Below are 16,555 nucleotides of genomic sequence, written 5' to 3' on the forward strand. Positions count from 1 at the left end.
AAGAAATGTAATATTTGGCTACATATGTGATTAAAAATACTAACTTATTTTGACTACCTGTTAGGCTTTTGAATAAATAGTATAGTGTATTGTAAATCCTCTTAAGACAAAACATATTGTACTATTGATTATTGCTACTGGGCAGTAATTGACCTTTACATTAAGCATTTGGTTAAGGACATGTTTATTTTGCAGGTATGGTAACTTTAAGACACTATTAATTATTGACCTTGAACTTTAGAGATATGTAAAGCTTACATACCTTCTGGACAGTGTCCTATTTTCTTTGTAAATGCTGAGGTGTAATATTTTATTCTGGACCAATACCAGTGCTTAAAGTTTGCATTAGTATGTAAGGGAATTAAACCTCATCAGCAGTAGACTGACTAGAATCAAGGAACTGAAAATTGTTTCCAAAAGCTTTCTGGTAGAAAATGAAAAAATTTATAAAGCTATCTGGTGTTCCAAAGAAGTATTACCTAAGTAATTCTTGACAGATTATTATTTTGGTTTAGGGAAAAACCTTTAAAAAAAAGTACTATTTAGATTCAGGATTTTATCAGCATGTCATTCATACTGTGCCCATCTAGTGATCATTCCTATATACTCTATTTACTCTTTGTAGGCCAGGAGAACATGTTATTTGTAAGTCTGTAACTCGGTACTGTGAGTATAGCTTTTGTGACCATCTAATTAAAAGATAGTTTAAAGAAGAATTAAAATATTTCATTGGTACTTGTTACATTCTAATTTGCATGAGGGCCCTCTTGTTTTCAAAAATCATGTTAAGGGAAGTCAAGTCAAGTTGCAAGAGAAAACAATAAGAATCTTAGAAAATTCTTCCTTTGTCTATTTAAACTTGCATCTTGGGTATGTGTAGCTTTCCCTTTGGAAAGACATCTATATTGGTTTTGTAGGAAAGAATGTTTTCATTTTATCTTCATTACTTAACTAATTAAAGATCTTGGAAGTTATAAGGTGTTATATCTGTTGAAAGTCCTAAGCTTTGGGAATTAAAATGCATAATTGTCAATACAGTAATGGATGTGGTTAAGGCTGACCACCAAACTTCCAGCTTAGGCTCAAATACCACAACTTGATACTTTTGTTTCCTTCCTTTTTTCCTTTCTCCTCTCCTTCCCTCCCTCCATTCTTTCCAAGTGTGTGATTATTTAGAGTTGGCTGTAACCAACAAAAGAATACATATTGGCCATCCTGTATTGGAGGATTAAAAAATGCTATGAGACATTACTGGGTCAACTGATAAAAATGAAATAGGAACTGTAGGTTAGATAAAAGTATTGTGTCAGTGTTAGATTTACTAAGTTGGTAACTATGTTGTGGTTATATAAGAGAATACCTGTGTTCTTAGGAAACACATTCTTAGGAATTTTAGGGGTAGAATGTACCCCTATGTGATGTTGCTAAGTAAGTAAGGTATTCGCAGGTGGTTCAAAAAATTGTGTGTGTGTGTGTATAGAGAGAGGGAGGAAGAGAGAACAAAAAATGATAAAAGTAAAAGTGTTAATAGGTGAAATTGGGGTAAAGGGTGTATCAGTATGCTTTGCACTGTTATTATCTTTACATCTTATCTGTAAGTTTGAAATTAGTTCCAAGTAAAAAGTTGAGCATAAACACATTACATGCCCCAAGTATTTTTCAGTGTAGTTCTAGGAGTGCAGTTTTTCCTTAAAAACTGCTTCAGCCCCTCACCCCTATATTTGTGTGCAAAAATTTAGGGATTTTCAGTATGTTAATCACAATATATTCTTACTTTTATGTTTGAAGTTTCAACTATAAACTGTTTCTTATTTTTCTAAATAGTTTTGACCTGCTTATATTGAAAGAAGTGGTACAGAAAATGGCAGGAATAGAAATTACAGAGGAAATGACAATGGAGCAACTAGAGGCCTTGACTGGTGGAGAGCAGCTAAAAGCTGAGGTGAGAGTTTCTATTTTTGTTTATTGACTTTTTAAATTCAAAGTGTGTGCATATTCTCACAGTGAAGAATCCAAATACGCAAGTATAGAAAACCAGACAAAACCATAGTACCCTTCTCTCATAGCCACCCCCACCTCCCCTTAAAAATTGAGGTAAACTGGTTGTTTTAATTTTTTTTAAAGCTGAAGCAAAGTATAAAAGACAGTAATAGATATGTAAGAGAAATAAATACCAGCTTCTGTGGTCCTTGATTTCTTAACTGGCATAAATCTGAACATAGTTATTCTGTTGTTGAATCTGCTCCACTTGGAATAAAGAATATTCCTTTTCCTTTGTAAGGGACTGCAAGGTATAAAATGGAGAATATGCAGAAGTTTTAATTCAGTTATCAGTTATCTTTCAGCCACTGACTATAATCAGTAACACTGTCACTGAAATAAATTTGTGAAGAAAGGGAAGGAATGTTGCAAGTATATGAGTTCTTAATCTTCCTGAACTGAATTGTAACTGAACGTTTTCTTTTTTCTGTCTTCAAACCAGATGGCCTGTGTTATGTACTGTATGCTGGTAAATTTTGTCTTCTTTTGTGCAGGGTGGCTATTTTGGCCAGATCAGAAACACTAAAAAATCCTCCCAGAGACTGAAGGATGCACTATTGGACCACGACCTTGCTCTTCCTCTGTATTTGCTTATGGCTCAGCAGAGAAATGGGGTCAACTTTCAGGAAGGTGGAGAGAAACATTTGAAACCTGTGGGAAAGCTCTATGATCAGGCAAGTTAAAGTGGCTTTTGTATTTATGTGGATTTTTAAAAATCCTAATACGGGAAAATATGGAATGTTATATAATTTGAAAAATGCCATTTTGCACATCATATGAATGTGAAGCAGATCTAATGTAAAATAGATATTTTGAAATATAGGGGCTATTTGTGCAAATTATGTTTAAGAGATGGCCCTTGGATAAGGTTTATATATATATATATATATATATATATATATATATATATATATATATATATATAATCACACATATATATATATCACACACACACATATATATATATATATCACACACATATATATATATGTATGTATGTATGTATGTATGTATAAGGTTTTCAGTCAAGCAGATAACTTCAAGTTGTTTGCTTTCATATCTTACCTGATTTCTGGAAATCTGTCATTTCAATCACAACAAAGTAGATGTGATCCTAATAAAATATAGTTCTGCATACTAAGCACCAAAACCTATGATTAGCCTACAAGGTGTTTTTTTTATCACCGACAGTATTCCAAGAGAAAAAAAGATCCACATGTATTTTATAACGTTTTCATCTATCAAGGACAGTAGAATTGACTTCTGTATACATAAAATTGTTGTATGTGATTTAGGTAAATATATTCTGCTACTAAAAGTGGTCAAGAATAGTTTGGAACTTGAGATCTTGTTGACTGTTAAAGCCTTAGATTAGTCAACTTTTCGGGGCCTTGGTGTTTATTTTCTTTGTAATTTGATTATGTTTGTAGATTGTCTCTAAAGTTCTTTCAAGTTGGAAACTTTGAATTTGTGCTTGTTAACCAAAATACTGTTAAAATGACATATCTTAATCGTTTTGGAAAATGTTTACTTTGGTTTTGTAAAAACCAGTAGCATTTGTCTTTTGTCTTTTTTTAAATTTAGTGTCATGATGCCCTGATGCAATTTGGTGGGTTTTTAGCAACTCATCTAAGCACAGAAGATTACATAAAGCGAGTGCCTTCAATTGATGTGCTCTGTAATGAATTTCATACACCCTACGATGCAGCATTTTGCCTGTCTAGGCCAATGTATGCACAGCACATTTCGGTAAGATAAATACTCTCTGCTGCCATTCAGGAATGACTCCAAATTATTTCTTACCTGTTTTATTTGTAAATGCATTTTAGCCTGACATAGATGTAGATCGTGTCTCTTGGAGTTACTCTTTGTTAATACTCAGCTCTGAGCAGTATACAATGAGAATGCCCCTTAAAGAAAATAAGCCTTACTTTTTGTGTGATTTTACTGTTGCTGCATCACCAGTTGATCAGGTTGATGTCTTATGGACCCTCTAGAACTATAGCTCTCAAACATTAGTGTACATGAAAATTACCAGGGAAGCATCTTAAAAACTCAATCCCATGTTCCCAAATTGTAATTTAGTAACTTGAATAGTACCCGGGGGAATTTGTTTGTTTGCTGTTTGTTTTTTTAACAAGCACTAGATCATTCTAACTCAGGTAAATGTGGTACATTATTGAGAAACACTCCAGTTGAATGCAGAGCCCTGTTCCTTCACTGATAATATCCTGTCAGATAACTGACTTGTTGATATGCAGAGTGCTTTGAAAGTCATAAAGACAGATGGACAGAAAGGCATAACCACCGCAAGTACTCTAAAATCTCTTGCAACCTCAGTGGCGTAATCCCTGGGAAAGGTGTATTCCTGGTTCTTGTTTTATTTATCTTCATCTAAATGAAATAACAACAGAAGTAAACTAGAGCCTTCCTAGCAGGATAGCCCAGTAATGACTGTATTGAAATTCAAGTAAGGATGTGGGCGCAAGGAGACAGCCTGCCCTCTCCTCTGCTCCTCTATGCCGCCTGCATGCTTTCCTGCAAAGCAGTGACCACTAATGGTGAGTCACTCTTCCTTTTGCCTTGGGCCGCGGTCAGTGCTCATGTGGAAACTGTGATACTTCCCCACTCTGACTGGAGCCCCAGCGGACTCTTCACTTTTGTACAGGCTTGGATTCTTCCCCTTCTGTTTTATTTGTTGTTTTAAAGTCTGTAACTGTATGGTTTGGGGAAAGATCTCGGTCTTTTCTCTTAAACTAGGATTCCATGTTTGTTCCCAGTAGGAATACAGGGCTGTGCGGTAGAAGTGTGGGGAAAAAAGGCACTGAGAAATTCTGGGTTCTCATTGATGAGGCGATCAGCTGTTGGCTATTAGTATTTACATATCCACTGCTGCAGTCTCACACTTCCCTTTAAGAATGAACTAAATGCTAATTGATTTAATTATCACTTTAGCATTGTGCAGCAATTCTGTGCTATACTCTTTAGGGGAAGGGGATAAGGCCTCTTCTTCCTCTTAGAATTTCTCAATCCGAAAAATGGTATGCTCTCTTTGCATAGTTATACCCTGTGTTGTTGCTCCCCCCTTCCCCCAAGTAGATCAGTTTCAGCTATACAACAAGGGACCTGATTGCTTGAAGGAGTGAGGTTGGAGGATTGCTTCATCGCAGGAATTCTGCCCTGCCCTGCGCTATTCTGAGAAGTGAACACACTAATCTGTGATAGTGAACACTTTGGCTGCCTGAGGTTGGCTGAACTTTTCCAGGTCAAAAAATGGAGCCAGTCATTCATACCAGTAGCTACCTTTTCTGTAGCCTGTGTAAAATACTGTGTCTTTGTCATTTAAGAATGACAAAAATCTAAACAATAAATGGCATTTGCCTGTCAGGGTTGAGGAGGAAAACAACTATACAGAGGTGGCTATATAGCTAAGTCAGAGATAAGTCTGTTCCCCATTGGCTATATTCTGTCTTCTGGAAAGGGAGTTCTTGGCAACCTTGGCTGCACTTTGGAGGAGTATCCAACCTCCTGGGGATCCTTGCTTTTGCTTCTTGAGTGAAAGCCTGTCTTGTAAAGCCTTTGATGAGAGAATGCGTATTGGAGGACTGCAAAGTCCCTTCCATAAATTGACTACCGATTTCTCCCCTGAAAACAATTCAGCTGACCAAACACTGCTCAGAATATTGGGCCAGGAAGAGCTTTCTGAATAGTAATTAGAAGTACGGCAATAATTGTGGGTATCAGTTCTATTCCATAGATCTAGTGTCCCAGTGCCTTGAGCTGTAGAGCTGTTATGCCTCTCCACTTGACTGAAGATGTGAGCCTGAAGAGGGAGTTAAACTGACTTTAGACAAATACTCATCATAGGTAAATATGAAGCATAGCTATCTTTTCTGATCAAAACTGTTGTTGTTTTTTTAACAAGATAGGGACTAGGGGAGTACCTAGTAACAAGTCACAGACTTAGAAGAGGATTGGGGAGATGGGCTATCCTATAACCCTCTCATTCCTATAACCTAATTTTCATCTATAATTATTGAGACTCACCTTGCAATGTGGGTCTGAAAAAAAGGCTCTCCCCCAGTTCATATTCTAGATCTTGTCTAAGTCAGGTAGCTAAGTTATCTTGTGCAGGTTGTTTCAACCCTATACTATGTTTTATTAGAACCTTAGATGATATCATTCTGCTCACATAGATTCATTATTATTTACTCTTGATAGTACCCACCCTCAAATTTTTAAACCCTTTCTTATCCCAGCTGCTCTGCCCTTAGGTCTCTGTTATAATTGGGACCTCTCTCTTGTAAGTAATGTTCTTCATAGCTTTGTCACCTGTGTAGTCTCAGTAGTTAGCATCAGTGTGCTTTCTAAAATGCGGTAGGAGGAGATAAATCTTCTCACTTCCAGAATAATTTTAAGATTCTCAGAGCCTGCTTGAGATACCCTCTGGAACCCAAAGCACTTGGTATTTCTTCAGTCTAGTGAACCTGGGGTATAGACATACTTAGGAGGGAAGGCAGCTGGACTGTGGGGAGTCAAGACTGTTCTGCCTTGATGGAAACTGGAAGTGGATCCTTTGACCTCTGACCTGCTAGTTCTGTTTAGCCCAAACAATGAATGATTTAAGTGTTTTTCTAACATAAAGAAGAAACTCTTTTTGGGTCTCCTCCTAGGTTCATATTCAGGATTATGCCTAACCCAAACAAACAAACAAACAAAATATATATATATATAATACAACTCTACTTTGTATTATTTTCTTTTTTGCATTTGGCATACACTCCGTAGTGTCCCATTCTTTACCCCTCCCACCCTGCTCTGGTACTAACAGGTTCTTTCCTTGTACAATTAAGAGCATGCCCCTCCCCCATCACACACACCCTCAAATTAGGGTAAACCAGTCAGGCCACAAAATAAAAACCCACCATAGTGTCAGTTCCCACACTCTTTAAACTCTGATAGACCACAGCCATTCACAGGAAATCGTGTTTAGCTTTGCAGTCTAGTGACCAGTTGGTTCCAGTTTGCCAGGGACTTCCTAGTATTAACACTAAAGCCTTGCATCCCTGGAAACCTCTTAGTCACTGGAAAAACTGGGCAGTTGGTCACCCTACTTATCAGTCTTATGATAATTTTTTCATAACCTTTCTTAGCATTGATCCAGCTTCATCAAGAAATTGTAACAGGCAATATGGGTATGTGTGGTGACAACACATTCTGTCCAGATTGGCTGTTGTTAGTTCCATTCTGCCTCTTCGTTAGTGTTAAGACCCGCTGCTTGGTTCCCTTGACTATCTCAGAAGCAGGAGTGGAAACCCTGTATGTTTAATCTTTGTGCAGCAGTAAGAGAGAGTATGGTTGGGGGAAACGGCAAGGGGCACACATACCTATCCCCTTACTGAACAGGTTAGATTCAGTAAGAATTTCCTGAAAAGCTCCCAATGAGCACCCAGGACCAAAGATTAGAGCAGTTTCCAGGGATGATTTATTTTAAAATCAATGTTGGTAAGGAAGTAGAATTCCTACAGCTGTTTAGATTGGTCATCTTTTGACTCTTGAAAAGGGAACATAGGTTTTTATACTATGAAAGTCACTGCTATAAAAATGTGTGTGTGTGTGTGTTTATCTTTAGTCAAAGTATGATGAACTTAAAACAGAAAAGGGAAGTAAACAGCAGCATAACGTTCATAAGTACATTACATCATGTGAAATGGTGATGGCTCCTGTCCATGAAGCAGTGGTCTCCTTACATGTTTCCGAGGTCTGGGATGACATCAGCCCTCAATTTTATGCCACATTCTGGTCATTGACAATGTACGACCTTGCAGTTCCACATACCAGCTACGAACGGGAAGTCAATAAACTTAAAGTCCAGATGAAAGCCATTGATGGCAATCAGGAAATGGTAGGTTTTTGTTCTAGTAGCTCAAGTGTAATAACTTCATGGTATTAGTTCAGCATTTCCCATAGTTTAAACTTGTACTAACAAGCTATGATCTTGTTGCTATCTATGTTCCTAAGTGGGTTTAGTGGTGACCTCTCACTGGGTAGGAGCATGGGTATGGATGAGTACTTGGAAGTTAGCATCAGTCAAAAGTTTTTGAGTTAGCTTTTCTACTGAGGGCTGGGCTAGCAACTTTTACATGGTCTGTGTGATCATTTTACAATTGCAATTGCAAGAGCAATAGGAATTCCTAAAAGGAGAACTCTTTCGGAGAAGACTTTACTGAAGAGGTAAGTTTTGAGCTGCATGGGCCTTGAAGGTAAATTAGGTTTGGAAATTTGGAGGCAGACTGGCCACTCTAGAGCTCCAGCAAAGGTGCAAAGTAGTCTAAGGTTTAAGGAGACCACTTCTACTGTAGTGAATTGGCTTAGGGATAATTTGAATAGAGTCAGATTATGTAGAGCAATGAAAGTTAGAAGAGAAGGCTTGATAAAATTGAGAGCTATTTTAAATTCCTGAGCAGGGAAATAGTAATGGTAAAAATGATACTTTAGAAAGATTACTTGTGACAGCAGCATAAAGGATGCATTTAGTCAGGAAAAGGACTAGCATTAGGCTGGAAACCAGCAAAGTGGCTTTTTGGGTAATTCATTGTGAGAATGTAGACTGGTGGAGGTATATTGGGAATGCACAAGACTTGTAAGCAATTGGGATTTTGGAATGAATAAGAAGGAAGAGTCAAAGGTGATTCCATGCCTTAGACTAAAAGTACCAGTGTTGGGAAGATAGCCTGTTTTGATGGTGTATGAGGACTGGATGACTTTGTCTTAGATTTGTTGAATGGAGGTAAACATCCGTAAATATCCCTGGTGACATAATATATCAGCATTTATCTCTTTTTTTAATTAAAAGAAAGGGAGGTAATGTGCCTGTACTTAGAGAAGTATCTAACTTATGCTTTGTAGCCTCCAAATAAAAAGAAAAAAGAGAAGGAGCGCTGTACTGCCCTTCAGGACAAGCATCTTGAAGAAGAAAAAAAACAGATGGAACATGTACAGCGAGTTCTACAGAGACTGAAACTGGAAAAGGACAACTGGCTTTTAGCGAGTAAGTTAGAATGGTTACATTCCTGCTGCTGCTGAATTACGAAAGCAAACCTTTATAATTCTGGAGGTGTTGAAGTGTATTCTGTTTTTATGTCAACTCAGTGTTCACTATCCCAATTTTTGATTACTCATAATTCAGAGTCGACTTCACATGTTCACTAAGTGAACCGATTTAGCTTGCTGGTGAAATTAACTTACAACTACAATATTGGCAGCTTATCATTCAACTTTTCTGTATAAAATCACACTTCTGGAGAAATTACAGGTAGAAAAATATCCGCAGAGTGAAAACAAGTCTCATCCCAGGCATGACCTTTGGTTGCAAACTATAAATAGTTTGTGGTTCTATAGCATTCTCTACGCTAAAATTAATATGTTGTTATTATGTTTAGTGGCTTTGAGGCACTTGAGGACGAAATTTACCACTTAATATATTCTTTCCTTATTTTTAGAATCTACCAAAAATGAGACCATCACAAAATTTCTACAGCTTTGTGTATTTCCTCGATGTATTTTTTTCAGCAATTGATGCTGTTTACTGTGCTCGTTTTGTTGAACTGGTGCATCAACAGAAAACTCCAAATTTTTCCACACTTCTTTGCTATGATCATGTAAGTTCTTTTTATTGCAACCTTTAAAAAAAGTCTCACACAAAGATAGCTGAACATTATAATCTATAGAGGTATTACTGTGTGTCTGGTTAAAAGCATGAGCCCAAGGGCCAAGTGCCTGAACTTGAATCCTAACTCTGCCACTTTCTAGATACATGATCTCTGGCAAGTTTTTAGCCTCTTTGTGCCTCAATTTTCTTATCTGTAAAGTGGGATAATAATACCTGCTTCATAAGATTCTTGTGAGAATCAAATGAATCACTATACACAAAAGTACTTTGAATAGTGCCTCTAGTTAATCTTTTAACATTTGGGTTTATATGTTTGTCATAATAGGTAGAACTCTCTTCTCCACTCTTAACTTTACCCTCAAAATACACCTTTGCACCTACATAAAAGCAGGGATGCTTTTCAGTATGATCACATTCACAATTTTTTGCATCTGGCTTTTTCTTTATAATAAATTACTGCATTTTCATGGTTTAAAAATGTACTATATGTTACAGCATGTCAGCTGCCTATTTCTGTTTTCTATTAGCCTTTTCTCTCCTTACTGTTCCTTTAACCCCAGGTAGTATCTGTGTCTAAGTCTCTGTTAAAGCAGTGAATGATGTAATAATAATGGTAGTTTTTTTATTCTGTCATTGTTAATCAGCTTTTTAAATAAAAATTTTGTTGTCATTGCTTTATTAATGTGCTGTTCCCTCACAAAAGCCAAAATATTTAAAGGTCTCAGAAATTGTGAGTATAAAAGGGGACAATACATTGTGACTAAAACTTATCTCTTAATTTATTATGGTTTGCTATAGCATGATCTTTTAGTATTTTGAACTAATTTTGACCTTGATTTATTTTTATTTTTCAAATATTTTTTCTTGTAGGTTTTCTCTGACATAATTTACACAGTCGCAAGCTATACTGAAAATGAAGCTTGTCGGTATGGGAGATTTCTTTGCTGCATGTTAGAAACTGTGACCAGGTGGCACAGTGATAGAGCCACATATGAAAAGGTAGGACTAATAAATAGCCACTTCTAGTAATTGCTAGGTTGTTCAGTTTTTAAAGGAAACTGAGTTTAAGACTCAGCTGTAAAACAGTGTTTAAAATTTAAGTACAATTTGTTCATTATTAAAAAGTGCTATTTTAAAAAATCCTACCTTATGTTGACATTCCAAAATTAATATCATTGACTAAGCTGAACCATCCTATGGAAACTACCTGTCATTCAAATATTCATCACGTTTTCACATGGAATCATTAATCTAGTCTACGTAAGTTTCAGCTTCTGCTATTTAGAGGGAGGGAACGTTTCTTTGAAAAGTAAACCTTTTTTCCCCTTAGGAATGTGGAAATTATCCAGGATTCCTCACTATATTACGGGCAACTGGATTTGATGGAGGAAATAAAGCTGATCAATTAGACTATGAAAATTTTCGTCATGTTGTACATAAATGGCATTACAAATTAACCAAGGTAAAAAAAAGAATTTCTCAAAGGTGTTTTTTACTTCTCCATACTTAGACTTTTATAATGACAGATCTTAAAATGTTTGTTGTAGGCATTGGTTCATTGCCTTGAAACAGGCGAATATACTCACATCAGGAATATCTTGATTGTGCTCACAAAAATACTTCCTTGGTACCCAGAAGTATTGAATCTGGGTCAGGTTTTGGAAAGAAGAGTACATAAAATCTGCCAAGAAGAAAAAGAGAAGAGGCCAGATCTATATGCATTGGCTATGGGGTAACACAGTTATACTTTAATGTGATTTATGAGACTAGATGACAGAAGGATTCTGAAGACTTTAAAATGTTTTACAGTGTTGAAGTTTATCTTCTGCCTTACCTCAGGAAATTATGGGAGATTATGCATTCGTGTTCCCACAGGCTGATGAGAGTTGTCACTTCCGATTATCAGCTTCCGGTCTATACTGGATGATAGTTTCAAAAGTCACATCCAATATATCTTGGTTTGAAGGAAATGTCATTTCATCATCAGTTAATCAGCTCATCGATAGCAAAAAAAAAAAAAAAAAAAAGCATCTTCACTTAAGGATTAGTTTACATTGAAAATTTTTTTTAGGAGAGGCTTTTATTGAGAGATACAGTGAGAGGACAGAGCTCTGCCAGGAGGGGACCAGAGAGCCTGGGGTGGTGCTTGTCTAGGGGATTTATAGGCAGTTGAGGATTTTGGGAAACTGATAAAGGGCTTAGGGGTGTGGACTTGTTAAAAGTGGTCTTAGGATGTTTGTCCTTGATGAGACATTAAGTCTCTTTTAGCATGCTAAAGTGAATCTTACACATGATTGCAAATGATTAGCATAATAAAAACAGGCTATTTTCCTTTATCTGGGGAATATGAACTGATCTCACAGAAGAATGACTCTAGAGCTTAATGTTTAACACAGAGCTTTGGTAGGGGGTTTCCTTGTATGTAGTTACATTGCTCTGAGTGTAAATATCCTGCCTTGCCTTTTTCCGGAGGCCCTCACCCTACTCTGACTACACCCATGGTCCCTGTCTCATTTCCCCCTCTACAGATAGAGACCCTAGCTGCTGCTAGGAAAAGGGGGCAATGACCACTCTGGCTGCTTCATGCTGAGAAGGGGTGCAGTAAAGGGTGCAGTTAGGTCCCCATCACTGGTCAGTCGAGAGGGCCTCAGAATATGGGCACTTCTATTCTGGGTTCCATTTCTATTACTATTTGCAGTTTTATGGCTTCTCCAAAGCTATCCTGGACAAGCCCCCAAAGATGGTGCTGGGGTTCTTGTTCGCAGAGTCGAAGAACGAACTTAGCAAGCACCCAAGGTAGAGCCAGGGAGAGGCTTTTTATTGAGAGATACAGTGAGAGGACAGAGCTCCTGGCTCATGCCAGGAGGGGAGAAGAGCCCTGAAATTTTTATTTTTAAGGAAGCATCTAGGGCTCCTATAAAGACCTTCAATAACACTGAAAATTAGTATTTTTTATTTTCTGGAACCAAGTAGCAGAGTGAATAACTTGATAATTTTATTCTTTTAAACCCCATGTTTGTATTTTTTTATTTGTATTTGTATATTTAAACCCTTTGTGTGACTTCCAGCTACTCAGGGCAGTTGAAAAGTAGAAAGTCATACATGATAACTGAAAATGAGTTTCATCACAAAGACCCCTCTCCAAGGACTGCAGTTGCCAGTCTACAAAATGGGCCTGGTGGTGGGCCTTCCCCATCATCGACAGGAAGTGCATCTAAATCTGATGAAAGCAGTAATGATGAGACTGGTATGCTTATTTATAGAAATTTATAAGTAACACATTTTGTTTCAACAAACTGAAATGTTTTATGTCACGTGACAAGTAAAATGAAAGCTTAGTATTACTTTTTATTCCCTAAGTAGGAGTATGTAACTATCAAAAAGTAATCAGCCCTTTATTTCCTTCTAATTAATCTGTAATCATTTTGCTGTGAAATCATGGTTTATTTACATTTAGGGGGTGGTCAAATAAATCCTTACCTTTATTTCAGATAAATCAAGGGAGAGATCTCAGTGTGGTGTGAAAGCTGTTAATAAAGCTTTTAGCGCTACACCAAAAGGAAATTCAAGCAATGGAAATAGTGGCTCTAACAGGTAGGAACACTGTGGTATATGTCAAAATTCTGAATTCTTTTTATTTTATTTTATTGAAGTGTCATTGATATACAAAATTCTGAATTCTTACATGATGAACCTCATTAGACATGAATGAAAGTTAGTTGAATGCTGTGAAACGAAAGTCATTTATGTTGGGCTTTGAAATTTTGTATGTACCCTTGTTTTGGTTATGTGCTTACCATCCTCATTATGTTTTGTATAAGCTGAGACTGACTCTGTTTCCCCTGCTGGGGTATGCAGGGGAAGGTAGGTGATGAAGTCAAGAAACATTTTAGGATTGAGTGTTTGCTGTAGACAGTCTGGGTAAGGATTATTTACGTAAGAGAAGCCTATGCTGATTTAGACCAGCAAGTGATTCATCCAGTCAGGTAATCCAGTTCCTGATAGTAGCACCTTCAGTTGACTTGTGGGACAATTTTTGGTTATGTTCATTTGTAATCTCCCAAGGTTATGAACATATGCAAGAAAAGGGCCTGACATCACTTAAATCATGCTTTTTAATCTGCTCTTCATGAATTTGGTTATTTATTACTTACTGGATAAAGAAGTACATTTTCATTTAAAGTTGTTCTTTAGTTTTCAAAGGGCTACTCTTACACAATTTTTGAAGCCACTAAGAAACCTTTGTTTATGATATAAAACATTCCATGGAGTGTATTTTATGACCATTTGTCCTAAAATCTCATATTTGCATTCCTAAGCAGCAAAGCTGTTAAAGAAAATGACAAGGAGAAAGGGAAAGAGAAAGAAAAAGAAAAAGAGAAAAAAGAAAAGACTCCAGCTACGAGTCCAGAGGCCAGGGTACTTGGTAAAGATGGTAAAGGAAAACCGAAGGAAGCACGGCCAAATAAAGATGAAAAAGCAAGAGAAACGAAGGAAAGAACACCTAAGTCTGGCAAAGAGAAAGAAAAATTCAAGAAAGAAGAAAAAGCTAAAGATGAGAAATTCAAGACCACCGTCCCCAATGTAGAATCAAAATCTGCTCAAGAAAAGGAAAGAGAGAAGGAGCCATCCAGAGAAAGAGATATAGTAAAGGAAATGAAATCAAAGGAAAATGCTAAAGGAGGAGAAAAAGCACCCGTTTCTGGGTCCTTAAAGTCACCTGTTCCCCGATCAGTCATTGCAGAGCCTGAAAGGGGCAAGTTTACCTTTCTTTATATTTGTTTAACTTTGCATGTTGTAATGCATGGTTGTTTTCAATTTCCTTGTTTTGGCAAGTTATCTAGGGACTTTACTGGGGGAAGTAATACTTAATTACCTAAAAGTTGGTGGGGTTTTTTTTCTAAGTATTTGGAAAAAGTGGAAATATACCTTATTGTCACTATTTCTTTTGCCCAACAGAACAAAAACGCCGCAAAATTGATACACACCATTCTCCATCATATTCCTCGACAGTAAAGGTTAGTATAGCCTGAGGAAGGCAGCGTCCATGTTAGGCTCACCTGTTTGGAATACGTGTCCTGACTTCCTTCAAGTCTTGTGCCAAGTATTCACTGGAGCCACTGGAGGTTTTATGTTGCATTAGAAAATGAAATTTTTATGTATTGGTGGACTGATATTTTTTCCTATAGAGTATTTTTATTATAAAAATATTAAAACTTCAAGGACCTAGCACTAATTTTGTAGCATTTCAAAGTGCAAGAGAAATTTTACCCAGAAGTGCCTCACTGCTTTAAGCAGTCATTTTTGGGGTGCAATGGTACCTACAAGCAAATGAGTCTTTTCAGCAGAATGAAGCATATTTTTCAGCATAAATATTGAAGACTTTATAGCACTGAAGACTTCCTGGATGATACAGGATAAACAAGATACCTCTGAATTCATCAAGCTTCTTGATGAGCATCAGACCGATGTGTGCCTTCTTAGAAGGAGTCTTGAAAGGAGTTCCATTTTAAAGTCTCCTTGGTGATCAGTTCTCCTGTAGTTGTGTATATTCAGTGAGCATGCAGCTTCTGTTGTATCTTCCCTTGGAGGTTTGTTTATACCCATTGGTTTCCCAACAAGTTGAACCTTGCATTACGATAAAAGCAGATGTGGCATCCAGTCCTACCACCCAGCAGAGAAATCCCAGGCATTCAACTGCAGCACAAAATCGCAGGTGTAGACTTCTTGAAGACTCGGGGTAGCCATTCCTTGCTCCATATTTAATTTTAATTCTAAAGTCATCTAATTTCATGGAATATTTGAATTTCCATTATGTTGAACTTTTAAAACTGTAAGTTAACTAATTCTTTGTCAAGAGCACTGAGGTGGAATACTCCAATTAGTTTCTTTTTTTAGGTGCTTTTTTTTGTGGGAGGTATGAGACTCACCATCAGAGTCACTTTGCAAAAAAAGTGATTACTTTCTTATAGAATACCTTTTTCTTTTCTTGTTAATGTAATGCCACTCATTTTTCTGGCAAGGATAAAAAATGTGTATGGTGGAGTCACAATTGAAGTAAAATTTGAAGCCTCCCGATTACAAACTATGAAAATGTAAGATAATGTTGTTCTTCCACAGTGACCTCCACTATTTTAAACTTTTTGTGCAGAAAAATGTTTTGCTTTCTTAAATCTCTTAATATTACTTATAACTTAAGTACAGTATTATGAAAAATGTGGCACTGACATTTATTTTTGAATTCTGAGCAGAGGGAAGATTTCTGTTACATTGAGTGGATACAATTTTTTTTTCAACATTACAGTTCCATTACATGGTCTTGCTTTTGATTTTTATTGTTGATATTTGTATAATAATGACATCATAAGAGTTATCCTTGCAAGAAGTAGCTGGTTTATTTCCAGGTTACAGCCATATTTCCCAAAGTTCCTCTGGGTTCTGAGAACTATGCCAGCTCACCTGTCATCTCCATTCATTTTCTGCAGGACAGTCTCATCGAACTCAAGAAGTCTTCAGCAAAGGTTTGAGCCTTTTAAAATCATCACGCCTAAGTAAAACAAAAAATTATTTACTTCATTTATTTAGTAGATGACCCTCGCCCTAGTAAGTGTTCAGTAAGCTAATAGAATAACCTTTAAAAATACCTATTACAAACAATGGATGACAGTGGCCTCTTTTACTGAGATTGTTATCAACTGTGTGTGATGTGGGGACATATCTATAATCTCTCCTTACTTGCTGTGTTATGCATTATCCTATTATGCTTCAAAATCTGGAAATAAGTTTAACATTTGGGGAATGGGTTGGTGGTTTGTTTTGGGGAGTTGATTTTGTTTTTAGACA

The 16,555-nt window shown here is 36.8% G+C and overlaps 1 protein-coding gene across 1 annotated transcript in view; it reads left to right on the forward strand.

Annotated features, from left to right (window-relative positions):
* LOC140848447 (THO complex subunit 2-like) overlaps nucleotides 1-16,555 on the forward strand; it is a 116,758-nt gene that overhangs the window by 81,896 nt on the left and 18,307 nt on the right. The window contains 15 exon segments of the mRNA XM_073232012.1: nucleotides 1,825-1,942; nucleotides 2,535-2,714; nucleotides 3,625-3,789; nucleotides 7,673-7,945; nucleotides 8,950-9,091; nucleotides 9,543-9,604; nucleotides 9,606-9,701; nucleotides 10,583-10,711; nucleotides 11,043-11,174; nucleotides 11,260-11,444; nucleotides 12,781-12,959; nucleotides 13,204-13,306; nucleotides 14,032-14,468; nucleotides 14,672-14,730; nucleotides 16,117-16,233. Of these exon segments, the coding sequence (XP_073088113.1) occupies nucleotides 1,825-1,942; nucleotides 2,535-2,714; nucleotides 3,625-3,789; nucleotides 7,673-7,945; nucleotides 8,950-9,091; nucleotides 9,543-9,604; nucleotides 9,606-9,701; nucleotides 10,583-10,711; nucleotides 11,043-11,174; nucleotides 11,260-11,444; nucleotides 12,781-12,959; nucleotides 13,204-13,306; nucleotides 14,032-14,468; nucleotides 14,672-14,730; nucleotides 16,117-16,233 (2,377 nt within the window).

Source organism: Manis javanica, chromosome 1 (genome assembly GCF_040802235.1).
Source record: "Manis javanica isolate MJ-LG chromosome 1, MJ_LKY, whole genome shotgun sequence".
Classification (NCBI taxonomy): Eukaryota; Metazoa; Chordata; class Mammalia; order Pholidota; family Manidae; genus Manis; species Manis javanica.